The sequence below is a fragment of the Mirounga angustirostris genome, unplaced genomic scaffold, assembly GCF_029215605.1.
Source record: "Mirounga angustirostris isolate CCGP_5_RB_7025 unplaced genomic scaffold, mMirAng1.0.hap1 SCAF_6, whole genome shotgun sequence".
Taxonomy (NCBI): domain Eukaryota; kingdom Metazoa; phylum Chordata; class Mammalia; order Carnivora; family Phocidae; genus Mirounga; species Mirounga angustirostris.
This window is the reverse complement of record NW_026991714.1, coordinates 82,031,202-82,053,831: the sequence shown is the minus strand read 5'-3', so window position 1 is coordinate 82,053,831 and position 22,630 is coordinate 82,031,202. Positions and strand designations below refer to the sequence as shown.

At 40.4% G+C, this 22,630-nt stretch overlaps 1 protein-coding gene across 6 annotated transcripts in view; it reads left to right on the top strand.

The window, feature by feature from the left end:
• TBCE (tubulin folding cofactor E) overlaps window positions 1-22,630 on the top strand; it is a 96,593-nt gene that overhangs the window by 36,393 nt on the left and 37,570 nt on the right. For all 6 annotated transcript variants that reach the window (XM_064594609.1, XM_064594607.1, XM_064594610.1 and 3 more), the window contains exon 3: window positions 14,221-14,305. In XM_064594609.1, the coding sequence (XP_064450679.1) occupies window positions 14,221-14,305 (85 nt within the window). The remainder of the gene's footprint in view (window positions 1-14,220; window positions 14,306-22,630) is intronic.

Genomic DNA, 22,630 nt, shown 5'->3' with positions numbered 1-22,630 from the left:
GTTGTAGGGTTGTGGTGATAACTAAATAAATGAAGGTGTTTAAAGCACTTAGACCAGTTAGTGGTGCATAGTGTCAGCTATTTTGCAAATATACATTTTATTTTTATTTTTTTTAAGATTTTATTTATTTGAGAGAGAATGAGAGAGAGCACGAGAGGGAAGAGGGTCAGAGGGAGAAGCAGACCCCCCCGCCACTGAGCAGGGAGCCCGATGTGGGACTCAATCCTGAGACTCCAGGATCATGACCCGAGCCGAAGGCAGTCGCTTAACCAACTGAGCCACCCAAGCGCCCTAGATACACATTTTAAAAATTTACTTAAAAAAGAAATAGAGCAGTTCTGATGTTTTGCAAATGGCTTGGGTTGGAAATTTAATTTCCTGAGATAGCATCATATGCAGGTTTTGTAATTTTTATTTTTTTAAAGATTTATTTATTTTAGAGAGAGAGTGCGAGCAAGCATGCATATGTGCAGTGGGGAGGGGCAGAGGGAGAAGGAGAGAAAGTAAAGTCTCAAGCAGACTGCCCTGAGCACAGAGCCCGACATGGGGCTTGATTGATCCCACGACCCTGAGCTGAAACCAAGAATCGGATGCTTAACTGACTGTGCCACCCAGGTGTTCCCATATGCAGATTTTAAAAAGTGTTTAAGTAAAGAGGATATGCCATGATGGGCAGAATAATACCCCTCCCCTTGCAACAAAGATGTCCCCAGGACCTGGGAGCATTATGTTTGGTTACATGGCAAAGGAGAATTAGGGTTGCAGGTGGAATTAAGGTTGCTAATCACCTGACTTTAAGATAGGAATATTATCCAGGTGGGCTGAGTGTAATCCCAAGGATCCTTAGAAGTAGAAGCAGAAGAGGGCAGTGCTGGAGTGCAGTGACGTGAGAAGGTTTCAACTGGCCACTGTGGGCTTTGAAGATGGAAGAGGGTGGTGAAGCCAAAGAGTGTGAGCGGCCTCTAGAAGCTGGAGAAGGCAAGGCAATGAATTTTCCTCTGTAGACTCCAGAAGGGAACACAGCTTTGCAACACCTTGATTTTATTTTATTTTTTTAAAGATTTTATTTATTAGAGAGAGAGAAAGAGCATGCATGAGAGTGGGGTGAGGGGCACAGGAAGAAGCCGACTCCCCGCTGAACAGGGAGCCTGATGTGGAGCTCAGTCCCGGGACTCCAGGATTATGACCTGAGCCGAAGGTAGACACTTAACCGACTGAGCCACCCAGTTCCCCTGCAACGCCTTGATTTTAGTCCAGTGAGACTGTCCTCAGGCTTCTGACCTCCAAAACTGTAAGATAATACATTTGTGGGCGTACTTGGGTGGCTCAGTTGGTTAAGTGTCTGCCTTCTGCTCAGGTCATGATCCCAGGGTCCTGGGATCGAGCCCCGATTGTAGGGGTGGGGGAGGGGTGTCCCTGCTCAGCAGGAAGGCTGCTTCTCCCTCTCCCTCTGTCCCTCCCCTCTCCACTCATGTTCTCTCTTGCTTGCTCTGCTAGCTCTCTCTCAAATCTTTAAAAAATAAATCTGTGTAGTTGTATAGCAGCAATAGGAAACATATATCCTAGGTAATTGTGTGAGGTATTCTAAAAGTGTCCCTAGTGATGATAGTCAGACACTAACGTTATAACTGTGTTTGAAGAGTCTGATTAAAATTATTTCATGAATGTGGGAGTGAGGAAGCATTTTTTCTAAATTCGTGTCATGAGTTAAAATTAACTGATTTAATTAATGAAATACTATCAGTAAACCTTTTATTAATATACATCTGTATGCTTAAAAATTATATTCATTACTGGATATTCTCATATCCATATACTTGGAGTTGCTGTAGATCAATCGATATATACATTGTATTTTTAGTTCCTCTCTGGTGATTGTCTTCATGGTTCTTTGTCCTTATTGTTTGTAATATGTTTTATGGTAACTGAAATCTGGTATTGTTTACCTATATAGAGTGACTAAATTAAATGGCCCTATAGTATTTTAGGTTCCATTTATCCTGTAGTAACAATGTTAATTGATTTATTTTTTTTTAAAGATTTTATTTATTTGACAGAGACACAGCGAGAGAGGGAACACAAGCAGGGGGAATGGGAGCGGGAGAAGCAGGCTTCCTGCCGAGCAGGGAGCCCGATGCGGGGCTCGATCTCAGGACCCTGGGATCATGACCTGAGCTGAAGGCAGATGCTTAACAACTGAGCCACCCAGGCACCCCAACAATGTTAATTTAAAATAAAATAGTTGAAACATATTTCTTCTAAGTTCTTATGGAGGTATTTTGTATTCTACACTCAGTTTATTGATCCTAAATGGCAATTGAAATGCATTGGCACCTATTGAAACAGATGGGCAATCCCAATTTATCAAGGAACAGTTGACTTAGCAAAATCAGAAGTCTCCTTTTGATTGTTTTAGTATTTTTTTCCATTCCTCACATCATCTTACCAATTTCCAGTCTCCCAGATTCCAGCTTCTAACCTGGAACTCTCCAAGAGTCTGACTACCATGCACGTCTCTGAGGCTCATCACAAGAATACTATTAATTTTTTTCTTGTGTTTTAGAAGATTATTATAATTTTCCATGATGAAAGAAGCAGATTTTTTTTTAGGTCTTGGATTATGTTTTTAATATACTTATATAACAAGATTTTCTTATAGTTTCATTTAGTAATAGTGCTAATTAATCTTCTGGGCCATTCTTGAAGCCTTGCTGCTGTGTTTCCTTTTTTTTTTTTTTTAAGTGTCTTAAAATACATGAGCATGATAAAATATAGTGCCTAAGGGCTTATAAGATGAAAAGCAGAATTGTCCATCTGTGGGTGTTTTTTTACTGATTGATTGTAGGTGTTTTCTTGGTTAAGCCTATTTAAAATAATTGAGGTCACATGTACCTTTTCAGTTATGAGATGTTTTCTTCTAAGATTATCTTTGATAATTTTTACCCTTCCATTTTACCTGCTTTCTCTGGCGCTCCTATTGGTCGGATATAGAATTTCCTAGATTGATCTTCCACATTCATTTTTTTCTTCCTTGTAATTTGTTGAAAAAATTGTGTTTCTCTTTTAAAATTTCCCACGTTCTGGATTATTCTGATTACATCCACATGATGTCATTAACATATATTTCTGTCTACATTTCCTACAAATTGGTAATTAAATATAGGGTTTATCAGATTCAGGTTTGAAAGCTCTTTTTTCTTACAAATACTCTAGGTAATATGTTCCTCAGTCAGGAGGTACATAATGTCTGGTTGTATCTCTTTTTGTGATGGAAGCAGCTCTTGATGAACATTGTTTTTGTGGGTTTTTTTTTTTTAAAGATTTTATTTATTTATTTGAGACAGAATGAGAGAGACAGAGAGCACATGAGAGGGGGGAGGGTCAGAGGGAGAAGCAGGCTCCCTGCCGAGCAGGGAGCCTGATGCGGTACTCGATCCAGGGACTCCAGGATCATGACCTGAGCCGAAGGCAGTCGCTTAACCAACTGAGCCACCCAGGCGCCCTTTGTGGGTTTTTTTTAAAGGTTTTATTTATTTATTTGACAGAGAGACAGCGAGCGAGGGAACACAAGCAGGGGGAGTGGGAGAGGGAGAAGCAGGCTTCCCGTGGAGTAGGGAGCCTGACGCAGGACTCGATCCCAGGACCCTGGGATCATGACCTGAGCCGAAGGCAGACGCTTAACGACTGAGCCACCCAGGCGCCCTGATGAACATTGTTTATATCAATTATTTGGGGTTGTCAAATGGTGAAATTCTAATCATTTTCTTTTATCATTCTTCTGATGGACAACTTACATCGTGGAAAATTTCCCTGTGTTAATTACTTGCTTTCCAAATAATTGGGTGATTGAAAGACAGGATAAATGGTTTTTTCCCCCTTTTTTTTCTTCATAAAAATGAATTGATTGACTTAGAAAACCAATGAATTTTTTAAAGTCATGGGTTTAAACATATTTGATCTGTTTTAGTCCATTGCTGTTATCCTGTTTGATGCTCAGACTGTCCTATATTTGGCCAGAAGGAACCCCTTCAGATTGCCTCCTGAGTACTTTTGATGTGACCCAATGGTTTTTGAGTTTCCTTACTGAGATAAGGAAGCTATCATATGTGAAGGGCTCACTGTACACATTCTTTGCCCCGCATCACAATCAGCTATTTCCCTTGAGTTCTGCTTTCTGTTTTGTTTTGTTTTTTTTTTTTTAAGTGGCAGATAGCATTTGGAGGCCCCAGTCTGACATCTGGGGGTACTCCTTGCTTTGGGTCAGTTGTTTCTAGACCATTTTTAGTCGACAGCTACATTTGTTATATACATAATTCCTAGAAGTAGAATAGGTTTAAGGAGGATCTATGTATTTTTTTAGTACTTACTATTAAATTTTCAAACATACAGCTGAGAATAGTGTAAGGAACACCTGTATATACTTGTTATGTCAGTTTAACATTGCTAACACTTTGCCTTATTTGCTTCATTTTTAAAAATTTTTTTGACTGGGCGCCTGGGTGGCTCAGTCGTTAAGCGTCTGCCTTCGGCTCAGGTCATGATCCCAGGGTCCTGGAATCAAGCCCCCACATGGGGCTCCCTGCTCAGCAGGAAGCCTGCTTCTCCCTCTCCCACTCCCCCTGCTTGTGTTCCTGCTCTCGCTATCTCTCTGTCAAAAAATAAATAAAATCTTAAAAAAAATTTTTTTTTTGACTAAGCATTTTTTTATTTATAAAGATTTAATTTATACATTTAATAGAGAGCACGAGAGAGCACAAGCAGGGGGAGTGGCAGAGGGAGAGGGAGAAGCAGACTCCCCGCTGAGCAGGGAGCCCAATGTGGGTCTTGACCCCAAGACCCTGGGATCATGACCTAAGTTGAAGGCAGACACTTAACCAACTGAATCGCCCAGACACCCTGCCTAAGCATTTTAAATAAAGTGATATGCATAGTGGCATTTCGTCTCTGAATACTTCACCATGCATCTCCAAAAAGTAAATACACTTTCTTACAAAACACATTTTAAACTCAAATTTTGATTCATATTGTGTTATTGGTGAATAGAGTTCTTTTATGGTAAATAGAGTTTATGTAAGCCACTAAATAAACAAGATTATTGAAAAACTTTGTCCTAATTAACCTCTTGGTTTATAGTCTTTAAAGATTAGTCCTAAGGTAGAGTGTGTCCGTTCTTTTTTTTTTAATTTATTTGAGAGAGAATGAGATAGAGCATGAGAGTGGGGAGGGTCAGGGGGAGAAGCAGACTCCCTGCTGAGCAGGAAGCCCGATGTGGGACTCGATCCCAGGACTCCAGGATCATGACCTGAGCCGAAGGCAGTCGCTCAACCAACTGAGCCACCCAGGCGCCCGAGTGTGTCCATTCTTTAAAATGGGTGATCATAGGGGCACCTGGGTGGCTCAGTCAGTGCGTGCACTGCAGGGGAATGGCAGGCAGAGGGAGAGGGTGAAACAGGCTTCCCACTGAACAGGGATCCTGATGTGAGGCTCGATCCCAAGACCCGGGTTCATAACTTGAGCCGAAGGCAGACGCTTAATCAACTGAGCTACCCAGGTGCCCCTTTTGGATTAATTTTAGATGTGAGTTTCTTATTCCCTCATATAAAGAAAATCTGTATCTAATCTTTACTGTTTTCTACTCTTTTTTTTCCTAAGAGGAAAGTTGTTTATTTAACATTTTAAGGCTTTTATAGCATTTATTTGCCTACTTTAGGTTTTTGACATTGAGTTGAGTTACACTGCCCTAGGGTTGTTTGTTTGTTTTTTAAGTAATCTCTATGCACAACATGGGGCCTGAACTCACGAACCTGAGATCAAGAGTCACATGCTCTTCTGACAGAGCCAGCCAGATGTCCCTAAGGTATTTTTGTTTAAATAACATATTTTTAAATGATTTTATTTATTCATTTGACAGAGCATGAGCACAGTCAGGGGGAGCGGCAGAGGGAGAGGGAGAAGCAGGCTCCCCGCTGAGCAGGGAGCCCTGTGTGGGGGCCTGATCCCAGGACCCTGGGATCATGACCTGAGCTGAAGGCAGATGCTTAACCGACTGAGCCACCCAGGAGCCCCTAAATAACATTTACTGATTGTACTTTATTAGTGTTGTTTTGTTGCTATTGTTATTCCAAGTTTTTAATGGTTTTTTTTTTCCACAGCTTTTATTGAACTAATACTACTTTGAGAATCAGAGTCATCACAAATTACTTGGTAGCAAATCTCTACATGAAGTATGTATAACAGTGCTCTTCTTTTTTTTTAAGATTTTGTTTATTTTATTTATTTATTTGACAGCTAGAGAGGGAACACAAGCAGGGGGAGTGGGAGAGGGAGAAGCAGGCTCCCCGCTGAGCAGGGAACCTGACATGGGGCTCAATCCCAGGACCCTGGGACCATGATCTGAGCTGAAGGCAGCCACTTAACCGACTGAGCCACCCAGGTGCCCCTACAGTGCTCTTCTTTGAGAAATTTTCAAGTGAATCATGCTTTTGTCCTCCTACCAGAGCAAATAGAAAGGCATATGTGTGTTTAAATGTGGTGATGACAGGATATGTTTTCATGTTCTGGGAGTTGATGGAAGAAATGGCTAAAGTTATGACTTGTTGTCTAGAACATTTAAACATTATGTTAAAACCAAAGTTGTCTTTGACAGACGCATACTGTTCAGATGAAAAAATTGTAAATAGCGTCATTGAAATAGGTAATGAATTTAATTATTTCTGGATGCTTTTTATAGCTTATTTATTACTGGGATGTAGCCCTGCTTCAGATTGGTAGCAGGTTTTATTATAGGAGTAATAGGCATTTGGTAATTTGTAACTTCAAGTGTTTTAGGCCCCTGGTCATCTCTTCTATATTTATAGATGCAAAATATTTGTTACTCAAGTGTGTACTTGTTTGAGGCTTTGGACAGATGTGGGGTTGCTTCCTGAGAGAGAATTCTTGCTCCCGAAAGTTAGTGGTATTTCTTTTTTCTTTCTTTTCTTTTCAAGATTTTATTTATTTGGGGCGCCTGGGAGGCTCAGTTGCCAAGCGTCTGCCTTCGGCTCAGGTCACGATCCCAGAGTCCTGGGATCGAGCCCCGCATCAGGCTCCCTGCTCGGCGGGAAGCCTGCTTCTCCCTCTCCCACTCCCCCTGCTCGTGTTCCCTCTCTGGCTGTCTTTCTGTCAAATAAATAAAACCTTTAAAAAAAAAAAGATTTTATTTATTTGACAGAGAGAGAGAGAAACAGCGAGAGAGGGAACACGAGCAGGGGGAGTGGGAGAGGGAGAAGCAGGCTTCCCGCCGAGCAGGGAGCCTGATGCGGGGCTCGATCCCAGGACTCTGGGATCGTGACCTGAGCCGAAGGCAGACGCTTGGCAACTGAGCCTCCCAGGCACCCCTCAAAATATTTTCTAATTTACATTGTGTGGTTTTTAAAAATTAAAACTGAAATTTTTATTTAATTTTTTTTTTTAAAGAATTTATTCGAGAGAAATCACAAGCAGGGGGAGAGGCAGAGGGAGAAGCAGAAGCAGACTCCCCGCTGAGCTGGGAACCCGACATGGGGCTCTATCCCAAGACCCTGAGACCATGACCCAAGCCAAAGGCAGATGCTTAACCATCTGAGCCCCCAGGCACACCTGTGCTTTTTTTTTTTTTTTTTTAAGATTTATGTATTTATTTGAGAGTGAGAGAGAGCCCACACGCGTGTGGGGGTGTGGAGGGGCAGAGGGAAAGGGAGAGAGAATCTCTAGCAGACTCCCTGCTGGGTGTAGGAGCCTGATGTGGGGCTTGATCCCGGGACACTGAGATCATGACCTGAGTGGAAATCAAGATAGGACACTCAACCAGCTGTGCCACCCAGGCGCCCCTGTGCTTTCTTTTTTGATGCAAGGTAATTTAGAATGATACAGCTTAGTTTCTACACATAGGAGGATTTTCTAATAAACCTTTCGTTATTGACTTCCAGCTGAATTCCACTATGTACAGAGAAGCTACTCTGTGATTTCAATCTTTTATATTTTTATTGTAAAATGCACAGAATATAAACATCACATTTTTTACATTAAGTGTGTAGTTCGTGGCATTGGGTACATTCATATTGTTGTGTAGCCATCACCACCATCCACCTCCAGAACATTTTTTTATCTTCTCAACCTGTAATTTCATACTTGTTAAACAGTACTTTCTCATGCTCCTCTCTCACCAGTCCCTAGCGACCACCATTCTACTTTCTGTCTCTTGGGAATTTGGCTATGGTATTTGTCTTTTTTTTTTTTTTTAGGTTTTATTTTTTAACTTAGAGTATGTGCATGTGAGTGGGGAGGAGGAGCAGTGGGGGAAGGAGAGGAAAAGAATCTCAAGCAGACTCTGCGCTGAGCATGTAGACCAATGCGGGGCTCGATCTCACAACCCTAAGATCATGACCTGAGCCAAGATCAAGTGTGGGACGCTTAACCGACTGAGCCACCCAGGCGCCCCTATGGAATTTATCTTTTACTACTGGTGTATCTCACTGAGCATAATGTCCTCAAAGTTCATCCATGCTGCTGCATGTCAAAACTTCCTTCCTTGTAAAGGCTGAATAATACTCCATTGTATACACATATCACATCACAAAGAATAAAATACTTAGGAATTAACCAGGGAAGTGAAAGACCTATACAGTGAAACCTGTAAAACGTTGCTGAAGGAAATGAAACACAAATAAATGGAAAGACATCCCATGTTCATGCATTGAAAGAGTTAACTATTATTAAAATGTCAGTACCACCCAAAGCAATCTGAAATTTTGTTTGATCCCTATACAAATCCCAGTGACGGTTTCTGCTGACTCTCTTAATCAGAACGTTTAGTCCTTTTTTCACTTATTTGTTGATAATTTGGGTTTATATCTACCATCTTACTATTTGCTTTCTATTTGTCTTGCCTCTGCTTTTTTTCCCCTTTCCCCCCCCTCCTTTTCCTCCCTTTTATTGGATTATTTTTTAAACTTTATTTTTCCTCTCTATTAATCATACTTTTTTTATTAAGTAATTATCATGGAGGTCAAAACATGCATCTGTGACCTACAAAAGTCTAATTAGTAATTTTACTTCTTCCTGGACTTATGCAAAGACCTTAGAATACTTGAATACTAATTCTGCTTACCCACTTCCTAACTCCTATGTTGGATATTTTTATCTTTGTGTGTATAAAGCACCAAGAACTGATAATAGTTTATATCAGTTTTATTATCCTCAGGTTTTCACCTGGGATAATTTTCTTTATCCTTGAAGATCACCCCTATAATTTTTCTTTGCTGAAATTGTCTTTTTTTTTTTTTTTTTTTTTTTAAAGATTTTATGTATTCATTTGACAGAGACAGACACAGCGAGAGAGGGAACACAAGCAGGGGGAGTGTGAGAGGGAGAAGCAGGCTCCCCGCGGAGCAGGGAGCCCAATGTGGGGCTCAATCCCAGGACCCTGAGATCATGACCTGAGCCGAAGGCAGACGCCTAATGACTGAGCCACCCAGGCGCCCCTGTTTTTTTAATTTTTGAAATTGTGGTTACATGCATATAAAACATAAAATTTGCCATTTTGACCATTTTTTTTTATTTTAATTTTTATTTTTTTTTAAAGATTTTATTTATTTGAGAGAGAATGAGAGAGAGAGAGAACACATGAGAGGGGATAGGGTCAGAGGACAAAGCAGACTCCCTGCCGAGCAGGGAGCCCGACGCGGGACTCGATCCAGGGACTCCAGGATCATGACCTGAGCCGAAGGCAGTCGCTTAACCAACTGAGCCACCCAGGCGCCCATTTTGACCATTTTTTATTAAAATCTTTTAATTGTAAAATATAACAAAATTTACCATTTTAACCTTTGTTGAATAGGCTTTATTTTTTAGAGTAGTTTTAAGTTCACAGCAAAATTGAAGAGCAGGTAGATTTCCTCCTGCCCCCACCCATGCATAGCCTCCCCCTTTGGTAACCAGGGTCCCCTACCAGAGTGTATATTTGTTGCAATTGACAAACCTGTATCGATACATCATTATCACTCAAAGCCCATCTAAGTTCACTCTTGGTGTTGTATATTCTGTTGGTTTGGGAAAATTTATGATGACATGTATCATACAGAGTAGGTTCACTGCCTTAGAAATTCTCTGTGCCCCACCTATTCATCTCTTCCTTCCCCATAACTATTTTTAAAATGTTAACATACTTAATAGTGGTAAAATATACATAACATAAAATTTACCATTTTAACCTTTTGTTTTTTTCCATCTTAACCATTTTTTTTTTAAGATTTTATTTATTTATTTGAGAGAGAGAATGAGATAGAGAGCATGAGAGGGGGGAGGGTCAGAGAGAGAGGCAGACTCCCTGCTGAGCAGGGAGCCCGACGTGGGACTCGATCCCAGGACTCCAGGATCATGACCTGAGCTGAAGGCAGTCGCTTAACCAACTGAGCCACCCAGGCGCCCCATCTTAACCATTTTTAAGTGTATAGGTAAATAGTGACTAGTCTAGGTATCTCATATAAATAGAACCATATAGCATTTGTCTTTTCAGGATGGCTTAAACAAAATGTCTTCAAGGTTCATCCATGTAGCATGTGTGAGAACTTCATTCCTTTTTATGGCTGAATATTCCATTGTATGTGTATCACGTTTTTTATCTGTCCATCTGTTGATGGATATTTGGGTTATTTCTACCTATTGGCTATTGTGGGTAATGCTGCAATGAACATTGGCATACAAATGTCTGAGTCTTCTTTAATGCCTGTGGTTATATGCCTGTAAGTAGAATTGATGAGTTGTATGGTAATTCTACATTTAGCTTTTTCAGGAACCACCAAAATGTTTTCCACAGTGGCAACACCATTTTATGTTTCCGCCAGCAGTGTATGAGGGTTCCAGTTTTTCCATATCCTTACTAGCGCTTGTTACTTTCCATTATTTTGCTTATAGCCATACTCTTTTTTTTTTTAAGATTTTATTTATTTATTGGAGAGAGAGAGAGTGAGAGAGAGCATGAGAGGGGAAAGGGTCAGAGGGAGAAGCAGACTCCCCACCGAGCGGGGAGCCCGACATGGGACTCGATCCTGGGACTCCAGGGTCATGACCCGAGCCGAAGGCAGTCACTTAACCAACTGAGCCACCCAGGCGCCCTGCTTATAGCCATACTCTTAAGTGTGAAATGGTATCTCATTGTGGTTTTGGTTTGGATTTCTGTAATTATTAATGATCATCTTTTCGTGTCTTTATTGGCCATTTGTATATCTTTGGAGAAATGTCTGTCCAAGTCCTTTGTCCATTTTTTAGTTGGGTTGTCTTTTTTTTTCTTTTTTAGGTTTTTATTTTAATTTCTGTTAGTTAACATATGGTGTTGTATTAGTTTCCAGTGTACAGTATAGTGATTCAACAATTCCATACATCACCCAGTGCTCATCATGACAAGTGCGCTCCTTAATCCTCTTCAGCTATTTCACCCACCCCCCACCCACCTCTCCTCTGGTAACCATCAGTTTGTTGTCTATAATTAAGAGTCTGTTTCTTGATTTGTCTCTCTTTTTTTTTTCCCCCTTTGCTTGTTTTGTTTCTTAAATTCCACATATGAGTGAAATGTGGTATTTGTCTTTCTCTGACTTATTTTGCTTAGCGTTATATTCTCTGGCTTCATCCATGCCATTGCAAATAGCAAGATTTTGTTCTTTTTTATGGCTGAGTAATATTCCATTGTCTATATGTACCACATCTTCTTTATCCATTCATTCATGTGTGGATACTTGGGCTGCTTCCGTATCTTGGCTATTGTAAAAAATGCTGCTATAAACAATAAGGATACATGTATCCCTTTGGATGTATCCCTTTGAATTGTGTTTTTCAGTTCCAGAGGGGTTTTTAGATTTTTTTTTATTAAAGATTTTTTTTTTTAATTTGTTTAACACAGAGCGAGAGAGCACAAGTAGGCAGAACAGCAGACAGAGGGAGAGGGAGAAGCAGGCTCTCCGCCGAGCAGGGAGCCCGATGTGGGGCTCGATCCCAGGACCCTGGGATCATGACCTGAGCCGAAGGCAGCCGCTTAACGACTGAGCCACCCAGGCGCCCCTCAGTCCCAGAGTTTTTATTTAGGGCTTGAAAAAATACATTTTTAAAATTTTCTGCTGAAATTCCAAGCTCATCTTTTATTTTCCTGAAAATATTAAAGTTAAAACTCCATTATGCAGATGCCTGATGAATCTGTTTATGTTGGCTGTTGTTTTCCTTGGTTCTCAGTCACAGAGTCTTTGTCTTTGTCTTTCTCTATGCTTGGATATATTTGTTAGAGTGCCAGATATGATGATGAAAAATGATAATTTGAGCTTTTTTAATAGTGTTCTCTTCCTCCAGAGAGGACTGAAATTTACTCTGGCAGATAGCTAGGATTAGTAGCAATCCTAGATCACTTTAAATTTATCTGAGAATGAGATTACTTGAAGTTGGCCTTTAATCCCTACAATGGTTAGTTTATTTAGCACTGGTTCCTCCTTACTCTTAGAAAGAAGACATTTTGAGCCCAGTACAAATCCTAGAGTTTCTCAGCAACTTTCACCTTCCTTGGGGGCTGTGATTTTCAGTATTGATTTCTTAGCCCCTAGCATCTGTCCAAAGCTCTGTTCAGCTTTTTAGCTTCTTATATTAGAATTATCAGATGCCTCAGGAGAAAAGATTGCTCTAAATGCTTATTCAGCTCTTTCTGTTTCCCTCTTCTCCCACATGTTGGCCTTGTAATTCCTCACTGCCTTAGTAGCTCTCTGGGATGTACACATATTTTTAAAATTGTAGTAAATATGCATAACTTAATTGACCATTTTAACCATTTTTCAGTGTAGAGTTCAGTGGTATTAAGCACATTAACATTATTGTGCAGCGTTCACCACCGTGTATCTGGAGCTCTCCATTTTACGAAACTGGAACTCTGTACCTATTAAATAATAACTCCCCATTCTCTTCTCCCCTCAGCCCCTGACAACCCCCATTTTACTTTCTGTCTCTATGAATTTGACTGCTCTAGGTGTCTGATATATGTGGAATCCTGTCTTGTCTTTTTTGTGTTTAGCTTATGTCATTTTAGCATAGTATCTTCAAAGTTCAACCATGCTGTAGCATGTCTCAGAATTTCATTCCTTTTACAGGCTGGATACACCTCATTTTGTTTGTCCATGCATCATTAATGGACACTTGGGTTGCTTCCACCTTTTGGCTGTTGTGTATAATGCTGCTATAAACATAAATATGCAGGTATCTGAGTCCCTGCTTTCAGTTCTTTTAGGTATATGCCCAGAAGTGGAATAGCTAGATCATTTGGAAATTCTGTGTTTAGCTTTTTGAGGAATTATCTAATTCTACTGTTTTCCATAGTGGCTGCAGCATTTTATGTTCCCATCAGCAGTGCACAAGGGTTCTAATTTTTCCACATCCTCACCAGCACTTGTTATTTTGTTTTCTTTTGTTTTGTGACTTTTGCCATCATAATTGATGTGAAATGATTTTCAAAAATAGTTTATCTAGCTTTTCTAGTTTTCATCAGGAGGGTTGATCCAGAAGTGAACCTCTCTGGCTTTCTTTTGCGCCTAGCACGGTACTGAATATAGAGTGGAAGGGAGGAGGAAAGGTAAAGAAAATGCTCTGGAAACTGAGGTGGTATAGAAATATAAGGTATGAGTCATAGCAAAATGTGATGGGTAAGCCTGGCCTTCTGGGATTAGAATGACCTGGGTTTGAAGTTGTGTGACTTTGAGCAAGTTATTTTACCTATGGTGAATAAAAGATACGTTTATATATAGATTTTTATTTTATGAAAAGCAGATTAGTAGACTAGGACTCCAAAAACTTGCATTTTAGTCCAGGAATTGGTAAAAAAAACAACAACAAAAAAAACCACTATCTGCTTTATGTAGATGAAATGTCTGTTGTGAGGCTAATATGAGATATTGCAAAGAAACTTTCTGGTATTCAGTAAGTGCTCAATAAATTTTAGCTATTGTTTCCTGCAGTTGTAGTTTTTGTTGGCTTTTGAACCAAACATGCTATCGTATTTGTTGATTGCAGTCTCGAGTCCAAGGTTAACTTGCTCTTTTTCAAAAGATATTTTTCGCCCCCCACAGTGTCTGTGTGACAGGGTTTCCATTGCCACTGTATTTGCTTGCAGCAAAAAGGAGCATTAATTATCTCTGTCCTCACTTATTCCTCATTTGGTTTTTCTTATTCTGCTAGGACTCTGGTTAGGAGTAGAATGGGACAATCCCGAGAGAGGAAAGCATGATGGAAGCCACGAGGGGACTGTGTATTTTAAATGCAGGTAATTTTTCATTATGAATTTGCGTGGTTATTTGGGGTAATATTCAATAGTTGAATAAAGGGGGATGGGGAAGAAGAAATGTTTGGCATTGGGCATAGTTATAATGTAGAATTCGATGTATTTAAAAAAAACAATTTGCAGTTTTTTTCCTTAGTTTTTAAAACTCTGGCTCTTCACAAGTAATGTTGCTTGCTTTTTCCGTCTTTGTGGTTTTTTTTGACCACTTCTTTTAATTGGATGAATATAAACATTTCTCATTGATTCATTAACAATTTACAGTCCACTAAGTGAATAATAAAAAGAAATAGCTTAGATATCCAGTAAGAAGCAGTTGATTAAACAAAATACAGAACATCCGAATAGTGGAATGCTAAGCCACCATTAAAAAAAGCTCTTATCATGGAAAGAGTTACACTTTATATTGCATGTCTACTAATATTTTTAACTGCTTGATTTCAGAGAAACTTCATGAAGCTTTGAAAAAGATGGTGGGATGCTTTCAGACAGAATCTTTTAAATTTTTGTTGTTTGTTTTCCTTAGTAGGTTTCAGTTTCTCAGAAAGATCTTGTTTTTTTAGTTATTTGAGAGAGAGAGAGAGCTGGGGGGAGGGCAGAGGGAGAAGGAGAAGCAGACTCCCTGCTGAGCAGGGAGCCCAACGCAGGACTCGATCCCAGGACCCTGGAATCATGACCTGAGCCCAAGGCAGAGGCTTAACTGACTGAGCCACCCAGGCGCCCCTCAAAAAGATCTTTTAACATCAAGCTTATTTTTCCTTAAGTGTGGCACAGTGAACGCAGTCCTGGCCTGGAAGTCAAGAGGCCTCTAACTCTGCTCTTAACAATCCTCATGACCCCGAACGAGACTAAATTTACTAACCTCTAAAATGGGGATCAAAATTAGATAATAGCAAAATACATTCCCCAGCCTACCATTCTGTAATTTTAGAGAATCAGGATAGAAGAAGAATCAACATGTGTGTAGAGGCAGATAGATGGCAGACATGGAATGAGGCCAGCTCAGAATGTGTCAACAGTTCATAGAAGATGGGTTTAAGGAGGTGTGGAAATAGAAATTTCTTATCCTGGCCTGTTGATCCCTCCCCTACCTGAACCATGACCTCATAAACCTTCCAGTGAAGGAACTTTTCCTGAAGAGCCTGCCCAGCACAGTTCCCTCTTTAAAAGCTTGCCCACATCATTCATGATTGCATGGACCTTAATGGGCTCTAGATGGAGTGATGTTTTCACTCTGGTTGTTCTTAGTGTAAAAATTAAGAGTTGTCTTGGTCCTGACAGATCTTCAGGATTTGCCCTGAAGTGCTGATGGGAGGCCTCGGTTCAGGGACAGGGACTCAGTGTTTGGATTCTTGCCCTTGGAATAGCATTTCCTTATTTCATCACATCTTCTAGTGTGGTCATGCCTGAGCATTTACAGACTGAAATACGTGTTCTCCTGTTACAAACTGCTGTTCTTTCATTTCACTGAAATGATCCTTTTGTTAATTTTAAGTCCTATATGGGTAGGTAATGTTAAGTATGAATTTCATTTCAGTACATTTATGAGGCAGTAAAGGGAGCATTGGGTCTGATGTGGTGGAGAACCACTGATCTAGACTAAAGGATTCAGCTTTATAGCTGTTAATGCTTATATTGGTATAATTAGAACATGACTAATAGAGATTATATCAGTATCTTGGAATCTCTGCATTAGACAAAACAGATTACAAATTACATGTATTTGTTACTAAGTTCATTGAGATCTCTTCCTAATATATCATGCACACTTCTTCCCTGTCAAAACCCATGTTTGGAGGTGGCCTTAGGAGGTGATCTGGTCCACTCCCTAATCCTCTTCTGACAGTGTCACACCAACTACTTGGGTGGTGGTCATTTCATGTCACTCTTTAGTTTTAATCCGATCTCTTATATGACCTGAGGTAAGTATGGCACTCTCCTGAGCTATTACCCATAATTAATATTTTGACACAGTTTACAGGTTTATCCCAGAATTATGGCTATGAACCATGCTCCCAGGTGCTTCTGTTCTCCATCTGTTGTTTTTTTGGGGGGAGTAGAGAGGTTCAGTTAAGGTGATTAATCTTGAAGTTCTTTCCACCTTGCCCCTAGATGGCAGAGTGATTCCCAGTTTTTTTTCTTTCAACCTAAACTAGAGAGTATACTCTAAACAGAACTGTGTGGGCCAGTATTCCGCTGCTCAGGTTTTATTTAAAATGTTCTCTTTCTAAGCAGTTATCTTACTTTTCTGGTGAGCAAGAAACTTTTTTTTTTAAGATTTTATTTATTAGAGGGGCGCCTGGGTGGCTCAGATGGTTAAGCCTCTGCCTTCGGCTTGGGTCATGGTCCCAGGGTCCTGGGATGGAGCCCCACATCGGGCTCCTGGCTCAGCGCGGAGCCCGCTTCTCCCTTTTCCTCTGCCTCTCCCCCTGCTCATGCTCTCTCTCTATCTCTGTGTTTGAAATGAATAAATAAAATATTTTTTAAAAAATTTTATTTATTAGAGCACAGAGGGAGAAGGAAAAGCAGGCTCCCCGCTGAGCCAGGGAGCCAGATACAGGGCTTGATCCCAGGTCATGACCTGAGTGGAAGGCAGACGCTTAACCAACTGAGCCACCCAGACGCCCTTCTTTTTTTTTTTTTTTTTTCTTAAGATTTTATTTATTTGAGAGAGCAAGAACACGCACACACAAGCAGGGCAGGGTGGGGGGGACGTGGCAGAGGGAGAGGGAGAAAGCCCAATGTGGTTCTTGATCTCAAGACCCTGAGATCATGACCTGAGCTGAAGGCAGATGCTTAACCCACTGAGCCATCCAGGCGACCCCCCCCCTTTTTTTTTTAAGAAATCTTAAAATGTGACTTGTTGGGGTACCTGGCTGGCTCAGTCAGTAGAATATGTGACTCTTGATCTTGGGGTTGTAAGTTTGAGCCCCACATGGGGTGTAGAGAGTACTTTAAAATCTTTAAAGGGGTGCCTGGGTGGCCCAGTTGATTAAGCGTCCAACTGTTGATCTCTGCTCAGGTCTTGATCTCAGGGTTGTGAATTAAAGCCCTGTGTTGGGCTTCATGCTGAGTGTGGAGCCTACTTAAAATAACTAACTTAAAAAAAAAGAGGGGCGCCTGGGTGGCTCAGTTGGTAAGTGTCTGCCTTCGGTTCAGGTCATGATCCCAGGGTCCTGGGATCGAGCCCCGCACTGGGCTCCCTGCTCCACAGGAAGCTTGCTTCTCCCCCTTCCACTCCCCCTGCTTGTGTTCCCTCTCTCACTGTGTCTCTCTCTGTCAAATAAATAGAATCTTTAAAAAAAAAAAAAAAAAAAAGACTTTTCTTTGGCACCAGTGAATGGCATACTTGACACCAGAGGAAACACACTGTTCTAGACTTTGTGCACAATACTGGATAACTTAAAAAATTGAATCTTGATTTGCTCATCCCGTGTGTGTCATAAGAGTGGTGTAAAGTATTTTGAGGTTCTTGAATTAGCATTTATGGATTAGTATAAATTATTCCCCTGGTATGGTGTAAAGTGTTAAAAGAATTTTTTTTAAAAAGTCACTGTGTATGGATAGTTTGCAGGCAGGGCACATTTCTGCAAAAGATGAAGAAGAGAGGCATTTCATTCTTGGAAGACTCCCATAAATCAGGTCAAAATAAAAATCGTGTCACTCAGGGTCAGTCTACAAAAAAACTGGGCTGTTTTTCCATTGGGAAAATTAGTTTACCAGGTCAGTTCTCACGTAAAGCACTGTACATCGAGTGAAATGGAAGTTATGCAAGCCTGCCTAAAAGGCTGTAAACATGTCTAATTTTGTCGGCGGCAAAATAGGGTATGAAGATCAACAAGATTTATTGCAATCTCCCCAGAGACCCAGCTCTTCCCAGGATGTAGCATCTAAAGCCCCAACAAGAAAAATGCTTACTATGGGGAGTTTTGGATCTGTGGAGGGTCCTTGCCTTTGAATAATATTGCCAGATTCAAGAACTAAAAATACTAAATGAATAGTGAAATTTGGATTTTTGGATCAACGGCCAATCATTTTTTAGTATGAGACATGTATGGGACATACTTATACTAAAAAATGATTGGCTGTTGAATTTCCTGAATTTTAGCTGGCGAACCTGTTGGAGAGATAATAGTGCAGACTGAATCTCAATGACAGGGCTTCATGACAGTCTTCCTTTCCCACAAGGGCCATGGTCAGGATGTTGATTTCATTTAGAGCATCTGTAATTGTTGGGCAGAAGGAGTATGGACCCAGAACAAGCTGAATGCTTACAAGAGAAAAATGTGTAGACTCTCCTCCTTCCACTCCCTCCCCTCCCCCAATTTTTTTCTCTTTGAACAGGGCTCAGAATTTCAGTGTTTGAATATACCATCTCAGTATTCCTCTAGACTCTCAGTGGAGTCTATGTAAATTATTAGTTTATTTTTGGAGATTTGTTGTTATTGGTGGGCACTCACTCACTTGGTATTTTTCAGTATTGGTCTGTTTTGTTTTCTGAGAAACCCTCCAGGAATGTTCCAGAGGAGACTGATCTTTGATGTTATCCTTTGATCTGTAAAGGGCACAGCATCTACTTTGCAGCTACCTAATACATAACATTCTAACTCCTTTGATCTGCCTGCAGTCAAACTAAACAGTAATAAAGATCTCTTCTTGAATGTTCATTACCACTGTTTAAAAAGTGTAAATTCAGAACAAAAAGTGAAAACCATGGCACTTGTTTTGCATTGTGTTTTCTCATTTATTAGAACTGTGCTAGTGTTTAAACTTATGTGCTCAAACTTTTTCATTGATTTTTTGTTGCCGTATAGTTGACATACAATATTATATTAGTTTCAGGTGTATAACATTGTGGTTTGACAATTCTATGCATTGTACAATGCTCACCACACTAAGTGTAGTCCCATCTGTCCACATACAATGTTACTACAGTAGTGTTGACTATATTCCTTGCACTGTAGTTTTCATCCCCATGACTTATTTTTTTAAAGATTTATTTATTTTAGGGTGGGGGTGGGCAGAGGGGGAGAGAATCCTTAAGCAGACTCCCCACTGAGTGCAGAGACTGACATGGGGCTCGATCCCAGGAGCCTGAGATCATGACCTGAGCCAAAATCAAGAGTCAGCCGCCTAACTGACTGAGCCACCCAGGCGCCGCCCCACCCCCCGTGACCTATTTTTAACTGGAAGTCTGTACCTCTTAATCCCCTTCACCTGTTATGCTTATCCCCACGTGCCTCCCCACTCTGGTAACTGCCAGTTCTCTAAATTTAGGAGTCTGATCCTGTTTTTGTTTGTTTATTCATTTGTTTTTTAGATTCCGCATATAAGTGAAATCATATGGTATTTGTCTTTCTCTGACATATTTCATCTCACATAATACTCTTTAGGATATTGTTGTCATGAACATGTAGTGTATTCCTGTTGTCGTGAATGGCAAGATTTCATTCTTTTTTATGGCCGAGTAAATATTCCATTGTGTATTTGTATGTCTATACCACATCTTGATCCATTCATCTGTGGATGGACACTTAGGTTACATCTGTATCTTGGTTATTGTAAATAATGCTGCAATAAACATAGGGATGCATATGTTTTTGAATTAGTGTTTTTGTTTTCTTTGGTTAAATACCCAGTAGTGGAATGGCTGGATTGTATGATATTTCTATTTTTAATTTTTTGTGGACCCTCCATACTGTTTCCCATAGTGGCTGCACCAATTTACATACCTACCAACAAACAGTGCACAAGGGTTCCCTTTTCCCCACATCCTTGCTAACACTTATCTGTTGTCTTCTTGATAGTAGCTATTCTGACTGGTATCTCATTGTTTTTGTATATAGGTATGTATGCATTTTTAAAGATTTCATTTTATTGAGAGCGAACATGAGGGGGGGAGGGGCAGAGGGAGAGGGAGAAGCAGGCTTCCTGCTGAGCAGGGAGTCGGATGTGGGGCTCCATCCCAGGACCCTGAGATCATGACCCGAGCTGAAGGCAGATGCTTAACTGACTGAGCCACCCAGGTGCCCCTTGTTTTAATTTTTTTTAAGATTTTTATTTTTAAGTAATCTCTTCACCCAACGTGGGACTTGAACTTACAACCACAAGATCATGACCTGAACTGAAACCAAGAGTCAGATGCTCAACTGACTGCACCACCCAGGCACCCCTAAGATTTTAAGTAATCTCTACACCCAACGTGGGGCTCGAACTTACAACCCCAAGAGTCAAATCAAGAGTCGCATGCTCTATAGACTGAGCCACCCAGGCGTGCGCCTCATTGTGGTTTTGATTTGCATTCCCCTGATAGATAGTGATGCTCAGTATCTTCTCATGTGTCTGTTGGCCATTTGTAGGTCTGCTTTAGAAAATGTCTATTCAAATCTTCTGCGCAGTTTTTAGTTGGATTATTTGGGGTTTTTTGGTGTTGAGTTGTATGTTTTTTTATGTATTTTGGATAATAACTCCTTAGTGGATATGTCATTTGCAAGTATCTTCTCCCATTCAGTAGGTAGCCTTTTCTTTTCTTTTTTCTTTCTTTCTTTCTTTCCTTCTTTCCTTCTTTCCTTTCTTTCCTTTCTTTCCTTTCTTTCTTTCTTTCTTTCTTTTTTCCTTCATTCCTTCTTTCCTTCTTTCTTTCCTTTCTTTCCTTTCTTTCCTTCCTTCTTCCCTTCCTTCTGTCTTAACTTCCTTCTGTCTTAACTTCCTTCTGTCTTAACTTCCTTCTGTCTTAACTTCCTTCTGTCTTCCCTTCCCTTTCTTTCTTTCCTCCCCTTTCTTTCTTCCCTTTCCCTCCCTTCCCCTTCCTTCCCCTTCCCCTTCCCTCCCCTTCCCTTCATCTCTACACCCAATATGGGGTTCGAACTCAACACCGAGATCAAGAGTTGCATGCTCCACCACTGGAGCCAGCCAGGTGCCCGCGTTGTTGTTTTGTTGATGGGTTCCTTCCTGTGCAAAAACTTATTAGTTTGGTGTAGTCCCAATAGTTTATTTTTGCTTTTATTTCCCTTGCCTCAGGAGTCCTATCCAGAAAAATGCTATTAAACAGATTACTGCCTATGTTTCTTTTAGGAGTTTAATGGTTTCAGGCTTTACATTTAGGTCTTTAATCCGTTTTGAATTCATTTTTGTACATGGTCTAAGAAAGTGACCCAGTTTCACTCTTGCATGTAGCTGTCCAGTTTTTTTTTTTTCTTAAGATTTTATTTATTTATTTGACAGAGAGAGACACAGTGAGAGAGGGAACACAAGCAGGGGGAGTGGGAGAGGGAGAAGCAGGCTTCCCGCGGAGCAGGGAGCCCGATGCGGGGCTCTATCCCAGGACCCTAGGATCATGACCTGAGCCGAAGGCAGACGCTTAACAACTGAGCCACCCAGGCGCCCTGCTGTCCAGTTTTCTTAACATCGTTTGTTGAGAAGACTGCTATCTCCCCATTGTATATTCTTGTCTCCTTTGTCATAGATTGATCACTGGGGTTCCCCCCCTCACCCCCACCCCAGCTCTCTGTTCTGTTCCACTGGTTTATGCGTCTGTTTTGTGCCAATATCTTACTGTCTTGATTAGTTCTTGATTAGTTTGTGGTATAGCTTAAAATTTGGGATTGTGATACCTCCAGTTTTGTTCTCCTTTCTCAAGATTGCTTTGACTATTCTGCGTCTTTTGTGGTTCTATTTAAATTTTAGGATTATTTGTTCTAGTTGTGTGTAAAATGCTGTTGCTACTTTGATAGTGATTGCATTGAATCTGTCAATTGCTTTGGGTAGTAAAATGGACATTTTAATGTGTTCTTCCAATTCATGAGTATCTTTCCATTTGTTTGTGTCCTCTTAAGTTTCTTTCATCAGCGTCTTGCAGTTTTCAGAGTATAGGTCTTTCACTCCTTGGTTAAATTTATTCCTAGGTATTTTAGTCTTTTTGATGCAATTTTATGTGGGATTGTTTTCTTGATTTCTCTCTCTGCTACTTCATTATTAGTGTATAGAAACATAAGACATTTCTGTATATTAATTTTTTATCCTGCAGCTTTACTGAATTCATTGATTGATAGTTTTCTGGTGGAGACTTTAGGGTTTTCTATATATAGTATCATGTCATCTGCAAATAGTGACAGTTTTACTTTTCTTACCAATTTGGATGGCTTTTATTTTTTTTCTCTTGTCTGATTGCTGCCTCTAGGATTATTTTTTCATTTAAACCACATATTTGAAAAATATATCTTCCAAAAAAAATTTAAAAAGAAAAACAGTTCTTCCTTATCCTGTTTCCACATCCCCTCCCCCCATTTTATTCCTTTAAGGCAAACCAGG